This window comes from Cyprinodon variegatus, unplaced genomic scaffold (genome assembly GCF_000732505.1).
Source record: "Cyprinodon variegatus isolate N-32 unplaced genomic scaffold, C_variegatus-1.0 Scaffold270, whole genome shotgun sequence".
Taxonomy (NCBI): Eukaryota; Metazoa; Chordata; class Actinopteri; order Cyprinodontiformes; family Cyprinodontidae; genus Cyprinodon; species Cyprinodon variegatus.
The window spans coordinates 368653-391695 of NW_015150723.1; the positions used below are offsets into that span (position 1 = coordinate 368653).

Below are 23043 nucleotides of genomic sequence, written 5' to 3' on the forward strand. Positions count from 1 at the left end.
TTTAATAATCTGCTTGTAAATGTTAGCTATATTTAGTTTAATTCTGCAGTGATCATTTTCATCAAAACATTTTACCTTAGAAATGAGAGTCCAGAAAACTATTACAAAGAAACATTAGATACAAACATTTTGGTTTCAACAAAGATCTTTGGAAAAACAAAAATACCAAAGCTGGGCAGCCGAGGAACAAATGAAATAGAATAAAGACAGAAAAGGCGTGTAAAAGTAATAATAAATCATCACCTCTTCCCATAAGATATGGATCCAAAATTTTCCCCAAAAGTCTGCCTGTTATCTTGTTTTCTTAATTAAAAGGTCATATGCTTCATGCTCTGAATACTATCAGCAAAATCCATCAACTGTTTAATAGTAGCTGGATCCTTTAATAAGCTATAGCTAAGTTATAACCTTCTACTTACTGGCACCATAATCTTTAGCATATATATATATAACAGCTTTTTATATATTTGGGCCTGTAGCCCCCAAATAAAAAGATTTTTTTTTAATTTGGAAATCAGGAAACCAATTTCCAATTACAAAATTGAAATTGAATGGCCAGCACATACACAGACTTGGAACCCACTTAGAGGCATGAATCAAGTAACGGGTCTGAAGATCCTCTAAAGAAAATACATTTAATAATAAAACAAATATCACTGAATCATATTGGGTTCTTAAGCAATAAAAACATCACAGAAATAAATTAAAGCCAAATAAATTGGCTCTTGACAGTTCTGCTTTCTACTCGTCATGGTTAACTGGTTTTATGGAAATGTTTGTTTATTCAAACAATAATTTGGATCATAAATCCATTCTGGTATTACTTTGTTGGTCAGAAGCAATAACGTTTTGGAACTTTCGCTCTATAGCACTAAAAACATTTCTTTTAGATTATTTTATTCCCCCGATTTTAAACATTTGCCTTGTTGAAAAAATTGAAATCCTCTACAAATATAGTTGTATTGACAGACTGACTAAATACCTAGGATTGTTGACTTAACTAAAGAACAGATATTAAATCTGGCTTTAAGAAGAGCAAAAGTCTAAAAACTAGATTTACTGCAAATGCCTAAACCTCTGTTGATGTAAGCTAATGCTGGAGTCAGTGTGGGGCGGGCGGTGTGCTGCTCTTACCCTGTGAGGTAAGCCAAACCACCAGCTGCTCAGCTAGACTCTCGCTGGAAAACTTGACTTTCACACTGCTCTGTCTGGAAAAAGCATAAAAACATTTTTGTTTTTCAAATTGGTTCTTAAAAAAAGTGTGAAAAAGTTAATTGCGTATATGATAAAAAAAAACGCAAAATGCATTCGAAGTTGTTAATCTAATTTTTTTTGTGCTTGATTGACTTTATTGATCTCACAGTGGAGAAATTTACTCATTACATCAGCTCAAATAGTCAAAGGGGAAGAAGAAGGTGCCAAGAAGAATCTTACCTTCTAAAGTTTGGCTCACTAGCACAGGATCTCTGGCCTTAAAATGCAAAAGAAAAAAGGATTATTATAGAAAACAGCAATGAGAACAAAAAAAAAAATACTTCACCTTTATTAAATTAGCTCTTATTTATAAGTTGTTAAGGCAGGCTGCTCATATCATCAAATATTCTACTAAACTGCTTAATGGGGAATCATTAAAATCCTTTAAACCATCAATTAACTGGCTGCTAAAATTGGTCACACTTACAAAAAGGAGGAGTGACAAGTAGAATGGGTGATTTGTCAATAAATGATTACACAGAGGAAAACAAGCTGTCCAGCATTTAAGAAAATGCAGGTGATGTTTGAGGCTATTCAAAATGAGCCCAGTATATAAAAGTCCAGGGGCATTTTGGAAGGAATAGATGTCCAAATGAAAAGAAGCACTAATAGCAGTACAATATTTTTCATTGATTATGCAAATGTGCTTTCAAATAGAGAAAAAAACAAAGCAGAAAACGTATTAATGCATTAATAGAATAATACAGTCAGAGGAAAGACGGAACAAAACATCTGCCACTGCTTCACCTCTGCATAGATGAGAGCCAATTTAATACTAGAAAGCACTCAGAGCTTCACCAAGCAGTTCATTTCCTTTTTTTCTCGGTGTTAAAGCAGCACGGTGTAAGGTTTGACTTGGGTAATAGCTTCAGTTTAAATATATTCCATAATTATTCAGGTCACTGTACAGCATTTGGCACACATCGATGGAGGTCAGCTCTATCTAATGTGACCAAGAACGCCGCTGCACATAGCAAACGTTTCTTTAAACGGTAATCAGCATGTATTTTTGAACATTCTGTACAATACCAGTGTTAGACCTATGTTTATAAACACCACAGCACACAAGTGTTAGAAACGTTCAGACCAGATTCTCAAAAGAAGGCTTGTAAGAATGAAGAACTGAAGATAAAGGTGACCTAAAGTAAAGGTATGGTTAAAACAGGGAGAATATTTTCTTCTTTACATCTCCCTCTAAGTTACCAATTCAAACTTTTTTCAGCACATTTGGAACATAGTGGAACTTCAGCACAAATGGTTAAGAAGGTTTATTACCTGGTTTGTTCATCAAAACTAAACACATAGTGAGCATTTTGTGGTTCTTTCAGCATCAAGACAAATCAGATCAGCTTTATCTAAAAATGTTCAACACTCCTGATCTTTTTTCCACTTAAAAATTGGCTCCCAAAAAATCAGATCGTCCATCCTTATTTCTGATCCTGAATTAAACATAAATCTTCTGAAAATTGTAAATATGGATCCGATATTTTTGTTTGAAAAAAAAAAGAGTAATAGTTTTGACACTTTGGTACCCAGATCACCTCCAGTTTAAAAATCAGAGAAGCAGTTTCAAACTATCATTGAAAAAACTCAAACATTTTGAATTTTCAAACTGATATGTATACATTTTTATAAAGGATTAGTACTATGGAAGGACTTTTTTTTTTTTTTTTTTTTAACAGACCTAAAAAACAAATACATTAAATATATATAAAATATTTGATGCTGCTCACAAAAAAAAAAAAAAACTGTTTTCATTTTCAGTCTTGATGCATTTAGACATGGAAAAAGCAGGCAACTGATGCAATTTCGACAGTCTTAGTCAATTCGGTGAACTCGCTCTCGAGCAATCTGTAATTGGGGCTCTGATGTTTTAAATCATCTGGCAATTCAGAGGCAAATCAGAAAACAACCAACACATTGGCTGGCATCTGACTTGAAATGTGCTTAGGAGGATGGCTCTCCATGTTCCTTCAACAGTCTCCAACTCCATCTACAGATTGTCGTTCTGCGAGCTGATGGAATTCCCAAAGACTCCTGGATAGGTGTCAAAAAAAAAAAAAAAGGAGTAAAATATACCTGCTGAGAGCTTGAAGAGGTACTTTGATACATTTGTGGATGTAGCATTATCATCGCCAATGATGTAGAGTGCATAACTCTGTGAAGCAAAAAATGGAAAAATAAAAACAATTAAAAAACATACTTTGTTAGTTGGTTGAAACCTTTTTTTTTTATACAGGCAGCACTTAGAATAAAGAAACAATTCATAAATGCACAATTTATGTAAGTTTTAAAGTAAAAAATAAAAAACTCTATTTAATAGGCCCCATTGTAAAACAGTGAACAGGAATAACTTATAATTAGTTGTACTTCTGCTGCAAAGGTTTGTACACTTAAATTAAAAGCTTAGTCAACAATCTTACTAGCTTTTAATGTAGCATCAGTAAAGGGATCTAAATAACTACTTAAGCTTCAAAATATCATGTAATAAACAAACACCTGATTTCAACAATAATGGATGCACGTACGTTATTATATGATGAAAAAAGCAAAAGAATCAACTGAAATCTAAATAATAGTGAGAAGTTATTTAATGCTTCCCCTTTTACATCAACAATATCACTTGCATCAAATGGTAAAAAAAAGAAAAAAAACAACAACCAACAATAGGAAAATAGGAATGTTTCCCGTACCAAAACCAGCAGCTTGGTCCTCTGACAGATGCCAGGTAGGTAAGGGAATGGGGAGCTTTCTTCCCCTCTCAAGCAGCTGCTGAGCCAGCTGAACACACACGGAGGATTGGAGCTGAGGAAGGTAGGCCGCTGCATCTGACCAATCACAGCTGATCATGAAATAGAGCGAGACAAAGATCAAATTCGACCATTGCTGGAAAACTCTTAACCTTAATTGGATATGTGTTACTAGAATAATGCGTTTATGCCGTTGTGAGCTTCAAACCCATCTTTTACTTTAATATCACGCCTTGTGTGTTTCCTGACTAAACATCATATCACACCATTAAGTCTCTTACCCTGGTCTATGACGCAGCTTTCAGTAAAGCAACTAATTAACGAAGGGAAGTCTCGCCAGTACTGATCAACATATTCATCCAGCTGAAGGTCTCTGCAAAAACACAAACGATTAATAAAATACAATGCAGAGAAAAATCATCTGTGGCAGCTATTTTATCACACAAAAATGTTTCAAATCAATAATTCTTACTATCATACCAAGATAACCAGAGTAAATCCGGAGTAGTTTTAAAAGATGTTCTTATTTAGTGAGAGAAAACAAATACGAAACAAATAAGACCTTATATAAAATATAAGAATTAAAAAAATGCCCCTCCTCTACCTGTTGCGGGACACCGTCAATAAACCTGCTAAAAGAAAGCTAACACACTTTGTTTTTATAAATAAGAGAAGCTGAAGGCAGTTTGAAAATATTCTAATGAAAAAAAATAAACAAACCCCCACCTCCAAGGCCAACGCCACCCCTGGCAGACTGCATGATTAACTAACTAGGTGATAGCAACTTACTACAGTCTAATACTGTATAGGGTCTAGTAGAATGAACTAAAGTACACCAAGAGAAACGAACAAAGTATTTCTTGATTGTATTTTTACATTATATATATCCAGAAAACGAAACAGAAAAATATAAAACAAAGTAAATCAGGATATTATATTTTTTTCTTATTGTTTTGCATGAAATAACACTAGAAAACTGATATTAGCTGGTAAATTAATCACATTATTTATATTCAGTTCCTATTCAGAGGAACGCTTAGCAAACAGCGTGGCTTTTACCATACATGGCATCTTAAAAAGTAAATATAAATGGTAACTGATTACAATGGATGGTGGGAGTATTATAGTTTCCTCTTGATTATTTCCAATGTTCTTTGTTGTTGTTTTTTTAAGTCATAGCACTGATCAAAATTAGTCTTTCTTGTAAGTAAAAGAAAAATGTAGTACCCTCTTTCAGCCAGCTGAACAGCAGTTCACAGAAATAAATAAGAGTGTCTGCACTAGGTTATTCTCTTTATATCAAATAGCCAGATAAAACTTGGATCATTGACACACTTTTCTGCTTCAACACCATGATGAAATAAAAGGGTGGTATTTTCACTCAAGGTTTATCCTGGAAGTATTTTACAACAGACGCAGCCTATTACTAATATTTATTGTACATATTCAACTCATGATTCATATCTAAATTTAATACTTAGTAGCCCACTTTTGCCCTGTGTTTGCAGTCACCTTAGAACCAAAAGATCCTTTCTGAATTTACATAAATTTCCTTACCCAACAAGCCAATAAAATCAATTCTCTGAAAATGTCCCCTAGTTGATTCAACCTAAAACCTGAACAAAGAGTGAAATCTCTAGAGTACGTGAAGAAGCTGTCCAGAATTACACCTATACAAACTTTGTCATTTTGTAAACACAGGGTGTATACAAAACAAAAATTCATTCAGTATTAAAGGAAGGAAGACTATAAAATATTACCTCAAACAAACAAGATAAGCACATTTTTCCAGAATAGTTTAAGCTAAAAATGATCAAACAAAGCAAGCAGTTCTCATTTTTAGAGCAAGTTAATAAAGTACAAAAAGAGTATAAAAAACTCATCGTACTTAAATGCAACCCACATACTAACAATGCAGAACAATTACTCTGAAGAGCTCTTCACTCTCCCACTCCTCTTATTCTCTTTTTGTCATGGTCACCAATAACAGCAGTCACTTGACAGTCTGTTCAAGTTTTTTTTTCCCTCAGCGCACACCACTGAAGAGCCTGAGATGGCATATAAACTTTCACTCAGAACATAATGCATTTTTTCTCTGTGTTTAATATAGTTTATGAACATTTGAAAAAGGTTGCTTTTTATGATAAAAAAGACCTCATTAATTCTCATTTAAATACTTTAGAATTTGCCTCAGAATGTAGCTGAGAATCAGTTTCATTTCTTGATGTACTTGTCAACAAAGTGGACCTTCTTTAGACCGCTACTTTAAAACATTGATTGTTAGGGACATATTCTTACACTATAGCAGTTAGCATCCTCTCAGCCTGAAAGAGACCTCCTTAAAGTCAGCTTTTGAGAATCACATAAAAGCTAATCATCGCTGTCATATATGTAGAGAAAAAGGTGATGGCGACCATCTACTGAAACAAATTCTGTATTAGATTGTAGCATTAACTCCTAAACTTCCCTTTTATACAGACTCAAACATTGAATTGGCTACATTTTCCCTACTGTCTAAGGAGATTAAAAATGCATCTTTAAACATTGGAACATTTTATCTAGTTACGCAACAATAGGGCACAGCTTTAAAAAGTCTTTTAGTTTTATCAATGAAGTCTCCAGGAATCTGGGAGATTTTTTAGTTGGAGAAAACCGCAACCTTTCTCCTGTTCAATTCTCGTCTCCACCACCAGGTGGTTATTTTCCCTGTTCTGGCTGTGCTCAGTGCAGAGTTTTGATGGAAGTTAGTGAGGTCATATAAGCTCACACTGACAAAAAGGTTTCTATTTAAAAAAAGGAAAAAAAAAAAAAAAGAATTCCCCTGTTGCACCAAAATGATTAATATCTTGGAATTTCCTTATGTTCCAGTTTATATAAACTTTTCTCATCACAGGGCAAAATTAAAAGAATTAAGATTAGGATTTCAGAACACAGAAGTAATATTCCTAATAAAGATGAGAGATTTCCTTTGGCTTAACGTGGCATGAAATGTTGACATGACATTTTTTCGAAGGAATTTCAGTTCTTAGAAGTGTTAGGAGCAGCTGACAGCCAGGAAACCTTAAGGGGCTGAATAAGGAATGGTTTTCTCTGGAATTTATGCTCTTATGTATTCATTTTTTGTTATTTGATCTTGTATGGAAAATTCTGTATGTCATTGTTGTTTAAGTGTAACTGACTGAACTGACAGCTTTGCATAGATGTTTCCTCTTTAAGCTAAACCCACCTCTGATTCTACTCTATATATCAACACATTGTTAGTATTGGTTTTGTTAAGATTATTTCTATTATTCATGTATGTGCTTGTTAAACTCTAATAATAACAGTCTGTTATATGCTAAGGCTAATGTTTTCACAAGCAGTTTATTCCATTTGGACACTCCTTCTGTCAGGATAAAAGGTTATCATCTTCATATTTACATACAGATTTGGGAAGAAATGGAAGCACAGACGATCATTCTCAACAGCGAGCTCTCAGTCACTGTGCATTCAGAATGTCCTTGATCTAGAACACTGTAATATCGTGATATGGCTGGAGCCAGCGATGTCTCCTTGTTTACAAACATGCATGATGTAATGAAGCGAGATATGATGATTGCCCCATTTACACTACCTTTTTGAAACCGTGCAAAGAACGGTCCGAGCACCGCAACCAAGATAAATGTCGAGTGTAAATGGAAAGCAACTGAACTGGACTGTGCCAGACACAACTGAACCATGCTAAATCTAGTACTAGTTCAATAGGAGGGTTCAGCACAGTTCATTTGTGGCTTGGTTCTTGGATTACAAAGAGCACATGAGCAGACCACTCCTATTTACAGTCAGCTGACTCATTATGCAGATTTTCCAACATGTCCGGCTTTGCAGTTCACAGATCTCTTCACCTGTTCACAACACGAACTTCTTCTCAGCCTATTAACAATATATGGCATCAAAAGAACACGGTGTGACCAGCAATGATGCAGAGACCGAGGCTCTCATTGTAATTTGGGTGGAGGACGCTATCCATGCACATAAGATCCTGAATGTTATGGGCACCATTTTGTCTGCGTGATCCCCGCCTTGAGAGCTGTAGTACCGTGGACCACTGATAGGAGGCAAGGAACTGTGCTAGCATTATGTGCAACTGGTGGTAAGAACCAAGCCTTTGCACTGTTAACTGATCCAAGCACGGTGCGAACTCAGCACAGATCGGTTTCAGGCGGGTAGTGTAGATGGGGCAGGTGTGGCAAGGAGAGACACTGGAGATGTATAAAAATGCTTGTTTAACTGTTATTCTGGGCCGACATTCTGAAGAAGCAAGCCCGGTGGAAAGCTCTGCCATTTGTAAACAGAGTCATTTTTCTGGTAAGATTATAATTTCTGTAAAAACTGTTCTCCTGTCTCATAGTAATTTAATACATATACATTATGAAGTGGTATTCAAAGTGTTTGTTCCAAGCGATCTCTTCTCAGGGAAGAATCAGGGAGAGAAAACCTTAAGATGTAAACCAAGGTTTCCTTTATAGTTAGAAGCTAATTACTGCACACACAAAAAAAACAACAAAAAAACAAATAAAATAAAAAAACTTTTTTTTTCCCCATATTAAATTCATGCAGAACCTTAGAGTGATGGTTATGGGGGTTTTTTTTAAATCAAAAATGGGGCTACCTGGCCAACTGCTGCAGCAGACACACCAGTGATGAAGCTCTTGCCCTGTGCAGCTCGTCCAGCTGCAGCTCTTGGTAGAGCAGATGGAGAACATAGAAAAGGGCAGGAATGTGTGGGAACAAAGGCGCCGAACTCTCAAGTTTCAAAGATGAACTGAAGGATGAAGCCTCCTGCTGTATGAGAGCAAAATAAAGGGTTAAAATCTTTTAATGTCCGATTTTCCCAAAAACATAATAAAAGAAACCAAACCACAACATGCAGAACTACTATACTAACCGCTCCAAAATCATGCTCACAGTCATGCTTTTTTCCCCTCATTCTTTTAGTTATGTCGCAATGCTCCCCATTTAAAAACCTTTAGGTTAACATAAGAGTTGTATTTTTTTAACTGTTATTGCATTGAATCAAAGGGATTAAGGTGAAATTAATGTAATTAAATAAAAAGGCCTGAAATAGATATTAGAGTTCTAACAACTAGGTTTATAGCTGAATAATTGGACAGCTATAAAATATGCCATCAGGTATTTTTCAATTATGCCTTTTTCAAACTGCAAATAACTTCTGAACAACACTTTGAAAATGTCTGCTCTACAGTAAAAACAACTCTGGGGATTTAGCTGAGCTTTTATATTGAGATACATTTCATTAAAATGTAAATAAAATATTAAGTGAAATATACTCCATGCCAATCATCAAATTATAACACAGTCACCTGGGTTGACCTGAAATAAATTAAAACATTTTATTCAAAATGGTGTCATTTCAAACAGACAATTAGATACAAGGGAGATTATTATTATTATTATTAAACTTATGTGCTGCATAATCTAATGACAATTTAACAGCAAAATGTCACATCAGACTAGGGTATAAGATGGAGTACATGGAATAAAAGAGTTACATACACAGGATGGGTCCTCTTTTTCAGTATTGACATCATTATTGGCAGCCCCTGAGTCCACTGATCCACAGACAGGCTGAGAATTTATCTGACGGTGATAATGAGATGCTAATAGGTAGTCCCAGTCCTGCAAAAATAGAACACAGATGAATGCAAGGCCAAGCTTTCTATTGTCTCCACCATAAACAAACCCAGATGAAAAACAAAAAAACAAAATAAAAGTCAAATTATTTGTGATTCTCTTGTTTTTAAGATAAAAAAAAGAACAATCATGAAAACAGAAAGTGACATAAGCAAATACATGGATTACCCAGCAGCACCTTTCAGTGAGCTAAATTGTTTGTCATCCCTGCAGGGGTCATAACAGCTTATTTCCTCTTAATTCTGTGTGTTCAAACACAAAACTAGCATGTTCACAGATCAGTGTTTTACAGTACTGTGTGTGTTACTGGTTTAATGAGCTACAAGCTGTTGATCTCTATGACATCAATTTCTTTTTCCCTGAACTTGCGTACAGACCTTCACTGCAAAAACAATCCAGAAATAAGTAAAAATGTCTTAAATTAAGTGTATTTACCCTTAAACTGAGTAAATAAATAGATATTCTGCCAATGGAATGATGATTTTTACTCTTAAAACAAATAATTAGATAATATGCACTTGAAATAAGACAATGCAATTATTTTTTGTCTTATTTTAAAAGTAAATTGTCTTGTTCGATTGGCAAAGTGTCTCACTTTCCTCTTCAATTCAAGACAAAAACAATTATTTTAAGAAAAAAAAAATCTAATTTTTTTTCTGTGTTGCTTACTTTCTGCTCTGAAATGCACCACATAAAAGTCTGTGGTAGAATTCATGAAAACATGTTCATTTTGTCATTATTGGCTGTTTACTGTAGTTACATTCGCTATAGAGTTTGCCTGTAGCCCAAACCGTGGAAAACATGAAGGTGCGAGAACACTTTCTCCAGTCATTGTTCATGCAGAGGTTATCCTGGACTAAAATCTGACACATCTGTCCTCAGGTCAAAAATAGACCAGCAGAGTGAGCCTCCAGCTGATTGACATTTTCCAGTCGTGTCTGCTTTAATGAGAACACACGCAAATACAGATTAGTTCAAAAATCCCCTTTAATTAGAGCATTTTAGGAAAACCCTCTCAGGGCAGTCTGAAGAGGAAGAATTTGTTTGATATTTCTTTTACATAATTAACATCCATGTCGGGCTTATAGAGAGAGGGAGCAAACATGCACTCTGAGGGTCTTTATTCACATATATGCTAAAATACATGAATGAGGAAAAGAGAACAAGTTATATCCTCAGCTAATTTACAAAAACTGCACAAAATATCTCTGTAAAAAAAGGTGTAAATACTGGGATGGTCTTACTTTTTAGTTGGCAGCATGTCGTAGTTTAATTCCTTATGTGCCTTAAATATGTTAAATTTTAGATATTGACAAAGATATAGTGCAAGCAAGACTGAGTGAGTTTTCCCTGGATGTTCACTCATTAAAAGTATATATAGATAGATTGTATTTCAGAATTTTTCCTCCTCCAATAAATCCATGTTTAAACCTGATATATCTTGTTAAGAGTTCTATTAAAAACATACATGACTGTGTGGTTTTCAATGCAGATGCATGCACTTTCCCCTTTCCCCACCATATTCCTCATACCTCATCAGATCCTCCGTCAGAGGGACGAGCCTTTTTGGCAGCAATCACCGGAGAGAGAGGAACTTCAAACTGTAGCTTTAGAAAGAGAACCAAAAAAAGGATTTATTATAAAGTGTTTGATGACCAAAATAGATTTGCAAAGTTAAAAATGTTATAAATTTTAGTTGGTTGAATTTATTACGAACCGTATGATAAATTCACAAAAGAAAACGACTTTGCATCATTTCTAAACACTGACAAAGTGAAACTCACGTGTCGAGTCCAGGCCAGGCGCTCGGTGTTGTAGCCCATCAGTGTCATGAAACAGGTGACAAACTGGCTCCACTCTGCGTGAACGCTGGGACCGCCAGGTGCATTGTAAATGTTGTACCACTTTACCAGAACCTACAAGTTTTACAAGAGGTAGATAGAAAAAAATACATATTTTTCGAATTTAAGTAAAGATAATCTGACTATTTGCTAAACATTGAATGGTTCTCAAACTAAGCTTATTAAGGGATTTGAACAACTATTGTATTTATCTTACTTTCTTTTATGAGAGGAGTTCAAAAATAAAGGAATCTGTATTAATTTGGATTAATTCTAAGTTAGATTTTAACCAAACAACGCATTTTATGGTCACCAAGTATTTACTAATGTAAATGGATTTCCTAGTGAGTACAAGCAAAAACTGTATTCCTAAATTTCATAAAGTAAAGATACAAAAAGAGATAGAAAACATTCAGTTAGGCTGCAGTGTTGGTTCAATGAGCGAACTGATAATCTTCATATCATTACATACTTCATTTGAACAAGATAATCAAACACTTTAAACAGTGTATTGCCTATACCCACTGAGTCATAGGTTTGTAAAATCCAGTTTAACAAACCTTCATGGCAACTTCTTTAGGCAGGATGAACCGAATCGCTTCAAGGCACTTCCTCACTGCAACACAAAGGAAAGGAGAAAAATACGGAGGAAATGATTATTGGCGTTAGAACAAATACCCCATGATCTCTCAATACACCATGCTTCTCCAAGCGTTAACAAAAATCTGTTTGGTTACTGTCTGCACATTATTTCTTATGGTAAAGTATAATGGTTGATGGCTATTGCCTTTAAAGTCTGCATTTTGGCAACTTTTATTTTGAAGCAAGAAAGGAAGTAGTTCTGAGTTGTACTTTCAGTGGGGGGGAAGGCCATATCTAAGAAAATAAAAGTTATATCAGATGGAAACCACCACTGTTAACCTTATGTAGGCAAAGAAACATTTGATGGACGTTATATGACTGATTTGTACGATATCAGGCTAGCCACTAATAATGCTAAAGCTAGCATTTTTTCTGTACTTCAAAATCTAAAATATGTGGAAAGATCAAACATGAACTAGAAAATTCTGCACCGACTTAATCAATATAAAGTTTGGAGTTTATAAAATCTGTGTTCAGTCCTAAAATAATTCATATGCCTAACGGATATGGGATATAGATATATTTAAAATGAATATCATTTTATTTCTCACTGAAGTGTTTAACATTTTGAAACCATAGTCCCGACTTGTCTTCTTACAACCAAATAATAATGAGCATCATACGTTGTGAGCTGCATTTTGTTTTTAACGTTGCATATGAAGGTGATCGGATTGTTTTAATTCTCAATGAAAAATGTGAGATTAAAACATGAATGATCACAGCAACAAACTGATTATTTATAGTTAACCTATTAGTTATTGTTTTGTGTGTGTTTGTGTCCTGTGAGGATAAAACAGCAACAAAAAAAAAACATGCAATTCAATCATCTGATTGAGTAGAATGGCAGCTTAAAATACACAGAACCTTAACTTGGGTTCTTATTTTTTTAATAACACCAATCAAATCTAAAGTTTATCAATATATATAAATATTAAAAACCTAGTGTTATGTTTATAGCCGATTTTAAATTTTAACTTCATCAGTCTAACAAATCTTCCTTATTTACCTACTGCTTCTCTTTAACAAACACCTAACAGTGGCATGGTAATTAGTGTTGCTGTGTCTGACCAATGGGATTCCTAATCAACATCACCAGGCTATCTTAATTGGTCATTCGAAGTCAGAAAGGTCGAAAAGGAAGTGGATAAATGCCATTTAATTAAACGAAGAAAGCCTCGTCCATTCGATCGATTATCAGATAATGGGACCCCGTGCATGGAAGACTAAGAGGGAGACAAAGCGGTCTTTTAAGATGGGTGACACTGTAGGATTTAAATATTACCCTTTATGAATAAATAAATAAATTAATTGAGAAACTTTAAGTTAATAGCTAGGGCTCTCACAAACCAAATAAGATTTAGATAGGTGGAAAAACTGACAACAGAATAGAAAAGGAACATGAAAAAGCTGTTGCCCAGTTTAACTGGTCAGATAATTTTAATACCATAACTTATTATCAAGACATCCACTTATGCTGGGAATCAATATTAGGTCAGAGCTGTATTACCAAGCTGCTTTTTTAATCTTTCAAACTGTCCTTTTCCCCAGATAAATGAACCCTTTTAGTGTAAAACAAAATTATCCATGTAAATTATCCATGTTTAGTAAAGGTTGTAACCAATCATGCCATGGAAATCTTAAAATATCAAATTACAGATGAAATTGCACACAAAAAAAGAAGGGAAGAAGAAATCATCAGTAAAGCAAAGCAGAAAGGTCAGAATGACAAAGATTTATTACATAGCAGCAGATTTTTGATCCTTGTGTCCAGTTACTCTGATACTAGGTTACTTGAAATGTATTGAAGCTTTGTTTCCTGATAACATTTTTCTGTCCAGTTTTGTTCATGTTCAAAACTGGCAATGATTTAAGTGATCAAAATCTAAACATTCACAGAGAGTGTTAAGGTGTCACCATGAAGGGAAAAAAAGTGAGAAAGTTAATTTTCAACCACCAACATCCTCTTCAGTGATAAATTATCAAATCATATAACAATGTAATGCTTTCCTGATATCTGACAGGCCCAGATCATTTTTATTTAAACTAACCATAAAGATTAAAAGAACAAACAGTTTTAAACTGCGGATCTGATTTTTTTCCTCCCTGGACTGCAGAGGATACTGACGTGGTGGATTAATCATCACCAGCATGTGTGTGCGAGTGCGTGTCTGCCTTGTAATGGCATCCTCAGTATAAAAGATTTTACGTCACTGTGAAGCATAGTGCAGCTCTCAAACCTAATTTCAAGGCCTAACTGCTCTGACTCAGTCATTTGTGTGTCTATTTGTGTGTGCAGCAATGGTTGGGATAAAAAAAAAAGCATAGAATTCATTAACAAATTCCTTAATTAACCTACAACGATCCTCTTGTTTTTGTGTGGTCTGTTCTTGGAATGAGTGTCTTACCCAGCTCAGATGTAGCTATCTCTGGAATAGAAACCCTCAGCATCACGCCACTGCTTAGCTCCTAAAAAAAAAAACATGCATAAAAGTAGATTACTGTATCTCCTTGGACTCCAATTCCACCCAGGTGTATGAAAGCAGGTGTGGTGTTTATTAAGACAATTTCAGTACTGCAATCCTCCGAACTGTACAAATGTAAACTGTCACTAGAGCAAGTTAATTGAATTTCTCTATCCTCAATTTGATTACTTTTACCGTTGCTTTCCCTGCTGCATTATGAAAATAATGCCCTGTGAAAAGGCCAACTGGCTTCCGCCTGTAATGGAATTCCACAGCACAACAAATTTAAGGTAAATAGAAAATAAAGTAATTTGTAAAAATGAAACATTGTCTAAATGTACAACACATACATGTGCCAGAAATCTTTGGACTGGGAAAGCAAAAAAACAAGATTATGTGCAGAAGGAAACTTGTCCGGGGGAGGATTGTGCGGTTTGTGGTTTTAATACAAGTGGTTAAATAATTATGTTGATGAGGAAAGTCTGCATTGCTTACTTTTTCCACCGTTTTATTTATCACTTTCCTTAAGCTTTGAAGATAACCATAAAACGGAAGGTCATTAGTTTGCATACATCCTATTATATCTGGTGTAAAAGCAACAACTGCCTTTTAAACAACAGAAACCAACAGTCAGTGGTGGGACAGTGATGGTGAGGAGCTCATTTTGCTTTTGGACCTGGATCACTGACCATAAATGATAGAACTACAAAATTTTGCTCTCCAGAACAAATTCCTTTGCAGTTTTATCAGTTTAGAGGTATATCAGTAATAGATTTCAGTTTGCAACTTTCAGATTAAAAGGGTTTTCAACCAGATTTTTTTTCCCTACGCACAAACAATTTATCAAACAGGAGCAAATGATATTATTATATATTAGTGCTAAAACAATTAATCGGATTAATCTTGATTAATCGATGATTGAAATAATCGTCAACTGATTTAGTGAGCGATTAATCGTTAACCTGAGTATAGAGACCCTAAAACATGCCTTTAGTTCACAGAGCAACTCACTTGGAGCAGTAAAAATATCAAAATTGTAAAAAAAAATATATATATATAAACATTTTTGCATTTGAGACAAAGAAAAATGTATCGTCTATCAATATGCTTTATCCAGAAATCCTCAAGTGGAAAAGTTTTAGTTTCACTTGGTTTAATTTATTTAAAAAAAATCTTCTTTAAACCTTTACTATCGGATTATTAATCAGAAAAATAATCAACAGATTAAATCGTTAGTTGCAGCCCTAATGCATATCTTAAGTTTGGACAAAAAATGTGCATCAGAAACCCATAAACACAATGTGAGCCTATTTTTAGCCAGATGGAGAAAATGCTCCTCAGTGCCATACAAGGAAAATACTCATGTTAGCACTGGGGTGTATTGAGGTGTCCACATTGTTTTCCATTGTTTACAATTGCAGGACCGGACAGCTAGTTTCATAAGCATATTTCTAGTTTTGTATTTTGTGCTCTTTGAATTTGGAGCAACTCCCCAAAGGGATTATTGAAATAAAAGCATGTTTTACAAGTAATTTCTGTCATTAGGAATTAGTTTTCTTGAAAATAAAGGGAAGAAAAAAAGGTAATCAGATGTGGTATAAAGAAAATCATATTGCCCAGAACCTTGGCACGCTGAAAGGAATTTCACTAAATATCTGCACTTCGTATCCTTACCTGACAGGTACTTTATTTTAAAGTGAACTTAATATCAAATTCTATGCAGCAGGTTCTTTACAAGAATCTGCAAAACACAGGATTTTAAACAAAAAATGTAACATAAATACACTTCAATTTTTTTATTTTACTTCAATTTTCTTATAAGCATTCCACACTATAATGTAAATTGCATATTGTGAAAAGGTTAGAGGGAATCACGATGGAAAATTATAACTTTCACTGATGTTAGGAAATATTGATAGGGTGTTATGCTGCCTTCATGCAGTAGTGAAATTATGGTTAACAGCAAAAACAAACATGAATATTGCACATAACCCACTTATGTTGTGATTTCCACTGGAAAGCTGGAAAATGTTATGCTACCCAAGTTGTTGAGATGAGGAAAACTTTGACCTTTCAACAAATGGCGGAAACCATATACTGTTCTGTATGATGAATACTGCATTAATGAACGTTCTCTCAAGTGTTTTTAGTCTACACAATGCTGTGACATTCATTTCTTTTTATGATATCATTACTTACTACTCATTACTACTCTGTTAGACCAAACCAGACGAAAGTGCGCATTCAGCGTCTGCTCTGCCGATAATGCAAGCGTAGAAGAAGAAATGTGCTGTTTACCTGTGCAAAGAAAGAAACAACGAAAGAAAAATGTCTGAGGACTTCAGTGTTGAGGAAGAGCATGAGTTCTTTGCCGAGCTGAATGCGCACTTTCATCTGGTTTGGTCTGCCGCGGTTTCCGTAGACTCGTGAACGCGCTTTTAGGAAATACTATACACTACTGTTTATGCTCTAAAAACATTCTAAATGACTTCGTTTCGAGTAAATTATGGACGCTACCCACTCAGGACACTTGGAATACATTGGACGAGCAGTATGGAGGAATATTGACACGTTTTTTGTGGACTTTTATGGACCTTTCTGTCTCGGGCACCATAGACCTCCATTATTTGAATGTCAGCAGACAGCAAGAAGCCTCCCAGATCTCCAGATGCATTTGAGATATCAAAAAAGTACTCCAGAGTGTTGTTCAGCATGGGGGTGAGTAGAAAATGAAGGCTAATCATGTTTTGGGTGTACTATTCCTTTAAAATTGTGTTGGTTTAAAAATAACCCTTGATATTTGATTTAATCCGAAGCTAGCTGGCAGTCGGCCGACGATGGCAGCCAGTAGGATTCTGTGCAAACTGTGTTCCGACGCCAGTGAGTGTCTGATTTACTGGAACCAGGAGATGAGCCTGTAACTGTAGCAGGATAATCTTTGATCCACTGTGTTTCTCTTCTCTACCACAACAAAAGTACCTAAACACAATTCGCTGGTAATTTCCAATTTACAGCTGAAAAGGATCATCTTTATCAGACCACATGAAGGCAGCATTAGTATCACAAGTTAAATACATTTAAAATAGTGGATTTAGTTAAGACTGTTTTCTATGCAATCCAAAAGCCAACTTACCAGGGTGACTCGGTTACAGACAGGGTCTCGTAGAGTGTGGATGAAGGGAGTGGCTTGCTGAAACGCGTAATCTTCAAAGAATGAAGCCTCGTGGTGTTTGCTGTTTAGACCCTTCAGCTCTGACACGGGTGAGGGCATTGCCTCCTTAAAAAATAAAAAGAGGTAAGGTGAATTTATAAGTACCACACGATTTGTTCTAGACCAACGTTTGTTTAAACATTAAAGCAAAAATCTAATAAATACATTAAAAACACCATAAGGTAATGAATCTAAAGTAATAAAACCCTCAGACATCAAGACTGAACATGGAGCTTGTATTTATCTAATTACAATAAAAAAATAAAAATTAAAGAAAATTATTGTCACCGTTAGTAAAAATGGGACATATGTACTGTAAAAGCAATTTGTTCAAGGAAACCTAGAGGTAAGTGTAAAGATATGAAAAACAAATCATCCCGACTTCACAAAAAAAAAAAAAAAAAAAAAAAAAAAAAAAAACAGATTTAGGTCCATATTAACAACTTTAGAAAGAAAATATTAAATCGGATAGTAAAATTAGAAGAAAAAAAATAATTTGTTTTACTGTCGATGCATAAATTTTCCTCAGAAATACTCTATAAATAAAGAAAACAAAAAAAAGGCTTAACATATTTTTGGCAAAAACCCAGCTGTTTCTTACTTCAGTCTGAATAACAAAGTGTGCATACAACAGCACCACATTCTTGTACCTCACTGAGTCTGGGGATGTGCCTGCTGCTTGCATTAGCAGGCGTGCTCACTATCTCCAAGGGCGTATTAAAATGATGGAGCTGGTTGGTCAGGCTGAAGGGGGTAGACAGCAGGTTGGGGATATGCACCTTACTGACCTATTGGGATATAAAGAGCATCACTTCATGAATGCATCACTCCGTCATTGTGTTGCATTGCTAAAGAATAAAGCATCCATAACCCTTTCTCCATATTGTCCTTACCCTTGTGGTTCCTGTGTAAAGAACCAGACTGCCACAAGCCTCCAGAACCAACATGGCATTTATATTCTAGAAAGAAAAATGTACAAATCTTTTCATAATGAGCCAAATCTCAACTTAAAAGGATTTAAATATTATCACTTTTGAATAGAAATAACAAATGGCCTAAAATTAAATGGGCTGATTTTATTGTCAATTTAAAGACAAAACATACAGGATAAATATTCAATAAAACCAAAAGTCCTTTAGTTTGAGAGGATCCAGGTAATTGAACTTGTCCTTTCTATAGAAACTGAATCATTTTCTGTAGCGTTAAGCAGGGTATACACTGTACAATATTTTCAATCTTTGTAATCAGCTACAGCTCAAATTTTACGACGAAATCGCAGGGTTTAAAAGTTCACAACTCAAAATGCAGGTTACACGTACAGCCCAATGCTCAGCTGCGATCTAACCTCTCACGTTGTACGTCCAAAAACAACACGTCAGACTCAGCGCAAAAAGATGGCGCTGATTGGACTCATTAATATGGAAGGAGGACAAGAAAAACTACCTTGTTGGAACATGCTCGAGGTTCTGGTAAACGGTTCGTAACTCTGCTGAAACAGCAGGATTTCCCCACTAACACCTCGCGAGAGCCGACTGAAATTTAAACATGTTTGATTTTCTCCCGACCTCACGATTCCTGATGGGTAGGTGGTCTTGAGAGGCTAATCACCCCTTGTTACCCATGTATACTACAAGGACAAATCCCCAAAAAATTCTCGCAAGACTAGAGAATTGCCCCAAAAAAAAAGAGCAAAAAGTTGTACAGTGTATGCCAGGTTTAGAATTTGTATCTTAAAAAAAAGCTGCTTTTAACACTGAAAACCCAAGTTATTTCAAAACCAGGTTGAACCCCTAACAATCTTTGGCCCTTTTCCCATTTGACCGAAAAGCCGGGTAAAGTACAAGAGGAGTTGGTTGGGCGCGTGACCGGCGCAAGGTTGTGGCGGTTGAACGTTGTGCTCAAAGTCATGACGTCATCAAGCGGTCATCCCGGGTTTGATATTCCCACTGCATGCCGATCAAAGCCAAGGCGATTTTAACATGGGTCACTTGCAGAGTCGTTTGACCCATGTAGACACGCGTCAACGAGCTGTTCCCACTACCACTAAAAGCCATTTGTTCCTGGGTTTAAGCTGGTTTTTGGCCACTGTGAAAGGGATAAAAATGTGGCTTAAGAAAAAAAAAAAAAAAAGAATAGAATGGAAAGGGCCAAGAGTCAAATCTATTTTATCTTCAGTTGTTCTATATACAAGCAATTATAATTAACCTCATGATTAAAAGAGGAATAAAATCTTCTCAGACAACAAGAACAATTTCATGGCATTAGTTTTGTTAAAGTATGCGTCAAATACCTGCAGAGGTGCGGCATCTTTGGCAGGGATGGTTGTGACAGAGGGGAAGATGAGCTGACTGGTATAATTGCTCTCAATAATCTTTACACATCTATTGGAAAAAACAAAAAAGGAATATTGTAGATGCAGATTTAACCCCAGGATGATGGTATTTATTAGGAAGGAAACATTGGAGTTGCTGTCAATTAGCCAGAATTTAGGCTTCCTAAAAATGAAAATGTACCTTTTAGAATAAAAGTATTTATTATTTAGTTGAATTATACGAGAATAATATGTACACTAATGCATTTTCTTTTTCCACTGTACTGCAAAATGTCCCAGTGCATCACAATAAATATTTCCTGTGGGACCTACTGGCTTTTTAACAGCTCATCAGTTGCAAAAAAAAAAGAAGCAAAACGTAAAATATTTCACGTACAGCTGTGAGCTAAGTGCACATTTATCATTGTATCAAAATAGTAAGGCTTGTTAAAACAAATATAAAACAAATTGGCATTTCATTTACTCATTTCTTTAATTTCACTATTGGACCAACAATTAGTAGGGGAGTGGCAGCCTAGTGGATAGGGTATTGCGCTTGGATCCCAGAGGTTCTCAGTTCAAGCACCACTCCAGGGTCCCTACAGCATAAGGCAAGTCAAATTCAAGAGTTTTTAATGCCACTTGAAATAAAAATTTAAGACCAAATTCACAAGAAACACAAGAAAAACCTGCTTGCGACAGTTTAACCCAAAGGTTTATTTTAACATAAACCACTGCACTAATGTTTCAAATTTAGAAAAGCTTCCCATACAGGAAGAAAGCTAACACACAAATGACAGATATATTTTAACAATTATTTAACTGAATTCACAAACTTTGTTTTAGCAGGGAACAAAACAAATCAGTTTTAAAGCCACAAAATAACCAGTGCTAAGTCTTTTTTGCAGCTATTTTTCTTTGTATCGTTTTCTTAGTATGTTTGATTTGGTGATAAGTGGAGGCGTTGCAGAGACAAGGGTGGAACAAAACAGAAATACCGGCTGTTTCTTTGTAACTCGATTTTGACGCTTTGTGTTTCGTGCTTCGCATGTGCGACATGTGCGACTTCTTGCACAAAATACACTGTGCCTCATTTATGTTCCCTGGTACTGGTTTTAGCCATGGAGAAAACTCTTGGCTGGAGCCAATTTTCATTACATTTACACTTGCTCATATTTTCCAGACAAAAAGTTAATGGTGTATCTCCCAAATGTCCCGGCCGCAACAACGCTTTTATTGGTTCCGCTATCGGGATGGAACCAATAATGGCAAGCTATTTTTTTTTTTTTTTTTAAAAAAAAAAAAAAAAAAAAAATTGTCAATTTTAACGTTTTATTTGGATTACAAAAATAAATCCTAATAAACATAATCATATTTATGGTGTTTTAAAAATTAAGACCTACGAAAGACTGATTTAAGACATTTTAATACCAATTAAGGCCCTGAACTCCACAAAATGCAACTCTGGGTCACTGAGCAAGACCCTCAACCCCCACACTGCTCCCCAGGCGCCACACAATGGCAGCCCACTGCTCTCCAAAGGGAAGGGTTAAATCCAGAGGGAATTTTGTTGCTTTGTATATGTAACAATGTAATGACATTTACAAGTTGAACACTATTGTAATGGATTCTATTCAATTAGTAGCTACAGTGATCTTGTTGATCCCTTCAAACAGTCATTCAGGTATGACTTATGCGACTGTAGCCTGGGTGCTTAGAGAGAATATTGCTCCAAGTGTTGAAGATAGCTTTATGAAGAGCTTCCACTATCTGGAACTGAAGTTATTTATTTTGTTGCCATAGATTAATCCTGCATGGAAAAAAAAGATTGACCAGATTTCTAGACCAATTCAAAAACTTTCCTTACTAATTTCAATCTGCTGCTATCCAGGCTGCATCAATAATGGTGAAGTACCCTTCAAGTTCAACTGTCACTAAATAAACCTGATGGGGAAATCATATTAAAGAGGAGAAGTGGCTGATGTTGACCAAGGAAAAAAAAAAAAATTTTGAATTTGTTGTTCTTATGCACCTTTGGAAAACTGAAACATTAAAGCAACCTGAAGGCATTCAAAAAAACTGCAACAGTAATGCATATTGTTCACCTGAGGTGTTGATGAGATTCCACGAGGAAACACAGGTAGTTGTTCTCACAGAGGTCAGAGGTCAGGAACACTTTAGATGCCTGGCTGCTCATCTCCCTGGAAAAAATATAAAATAAAATAAACAGTTTGGTAGGACACAATTTTCTTGTAAAAGTTTTTATTTATTTATATTTTTTTAACTGCATCAAATTTAACATACCAGGGAAAAAAACAAATTTGTTTAAAAATCCAAAGAAGTTTTTGTTTATAAGTAGTTAAACATAAAACATGACAGTGAGCAACAATATAAAAATCATTATAATATTCATAGAAATATGAAAATCAGGATGTGTTGAGGAAAATCAAAAGAGATGAAGAATTTGGGCTAAATATCAATTTCAAACTCATTATTTGAACCACAAAATAGTTTTTATTTGTGTGTAGGTACTTCAGGTAGAACTAAATATGTGAGCAGTTTAACTCAACATAGAAGAAAACGATCATAGACAATAATTGTTGTGTTATTTATTTATGACATAGGATAAATATAATAGAAGCCATGATTGTCATTTTGGATTAAAAATAATCTATATTTGAGTTAAATAACTAACTTTTAAAACAAGACTTAAAAGAATGTAAAATTGTTAAAAATGTACAATTTGCAAATTGTTGTATAATAATTCATCTTTATATGATATCAAAACTAACAGTAAGTCATGATCTTAGAGAAGGAATGAGATTTAATATATGTTTATGAAAACTAAAACTAAATAAAATGTTTTATCAATTACGTT

The 23043-nt window shown here is 35.1% G+C and overlaps 1 protein-coding gene across 2 annotated transcripts in view; it reads right to left on the reverse strand.

The window, feature by feature from the left end:
* anapc1 (anaphase promoting complex subunit 1) overlaps window positions 1-23043 on the reverse strand; it is a 64605-nt gene that overhangs the window by 35840 nt on the left and 5722 nt on the right. For both annotated transcript variants that reach the window (XM_015382968.1, XM_015382966.1), the window contains exons 12-27: window positions 22271-22366; window positions 20145-20235; window positions 18748-18813; window positions 18505-18642; window positions 17777-17920; window positions 14587-14647; window positions 12100-12155; window positions 11483-11614; window positions 11231-11305; window positions 9561-9683; window positions 8656-8828; window positions 4286-4377; window positions 3948-4096; window positions 3334-3412; window positions 1435-1471; window positions 1135-1208 (exon numbers count right to left, since the gene is read on the reverse strand). In XM_015382968.1, coding sequence (XP_015238454.1) covers window positions 1135-1208; window positions 1435-1471; window positions 3334-3412; window positions 3948-4096; window positions 4286-4377; window positions 8656-8828; window positions 9561-9683; window positions 11231-11305; window positions 11483-11614; window positions 12100-12155; window positions 14587-14647; window positions 17777-17920; window positions 18505-18642; window positions 18748-18813; window positions 20145-20235; window positions 22271-22366 — 1586 coding nt within the window. The remainder of the gene's footprint in view (window positions 1-1134; window positions 1209-1434; window positions 1472-3333; window positions 3413-3947; window positions 4097-4285; window positions 4378-8655; window positions 8829-9560; window positions 9684-11230; window positions 11306-11482; window positions 11615-12099; window positions 12156-14586; window positions 14648-17776; window positions 17921-18504; window positions 18643-18747; window positions 18814-20144; window positions 20236-22270; window positions 22367-23043) is intronic.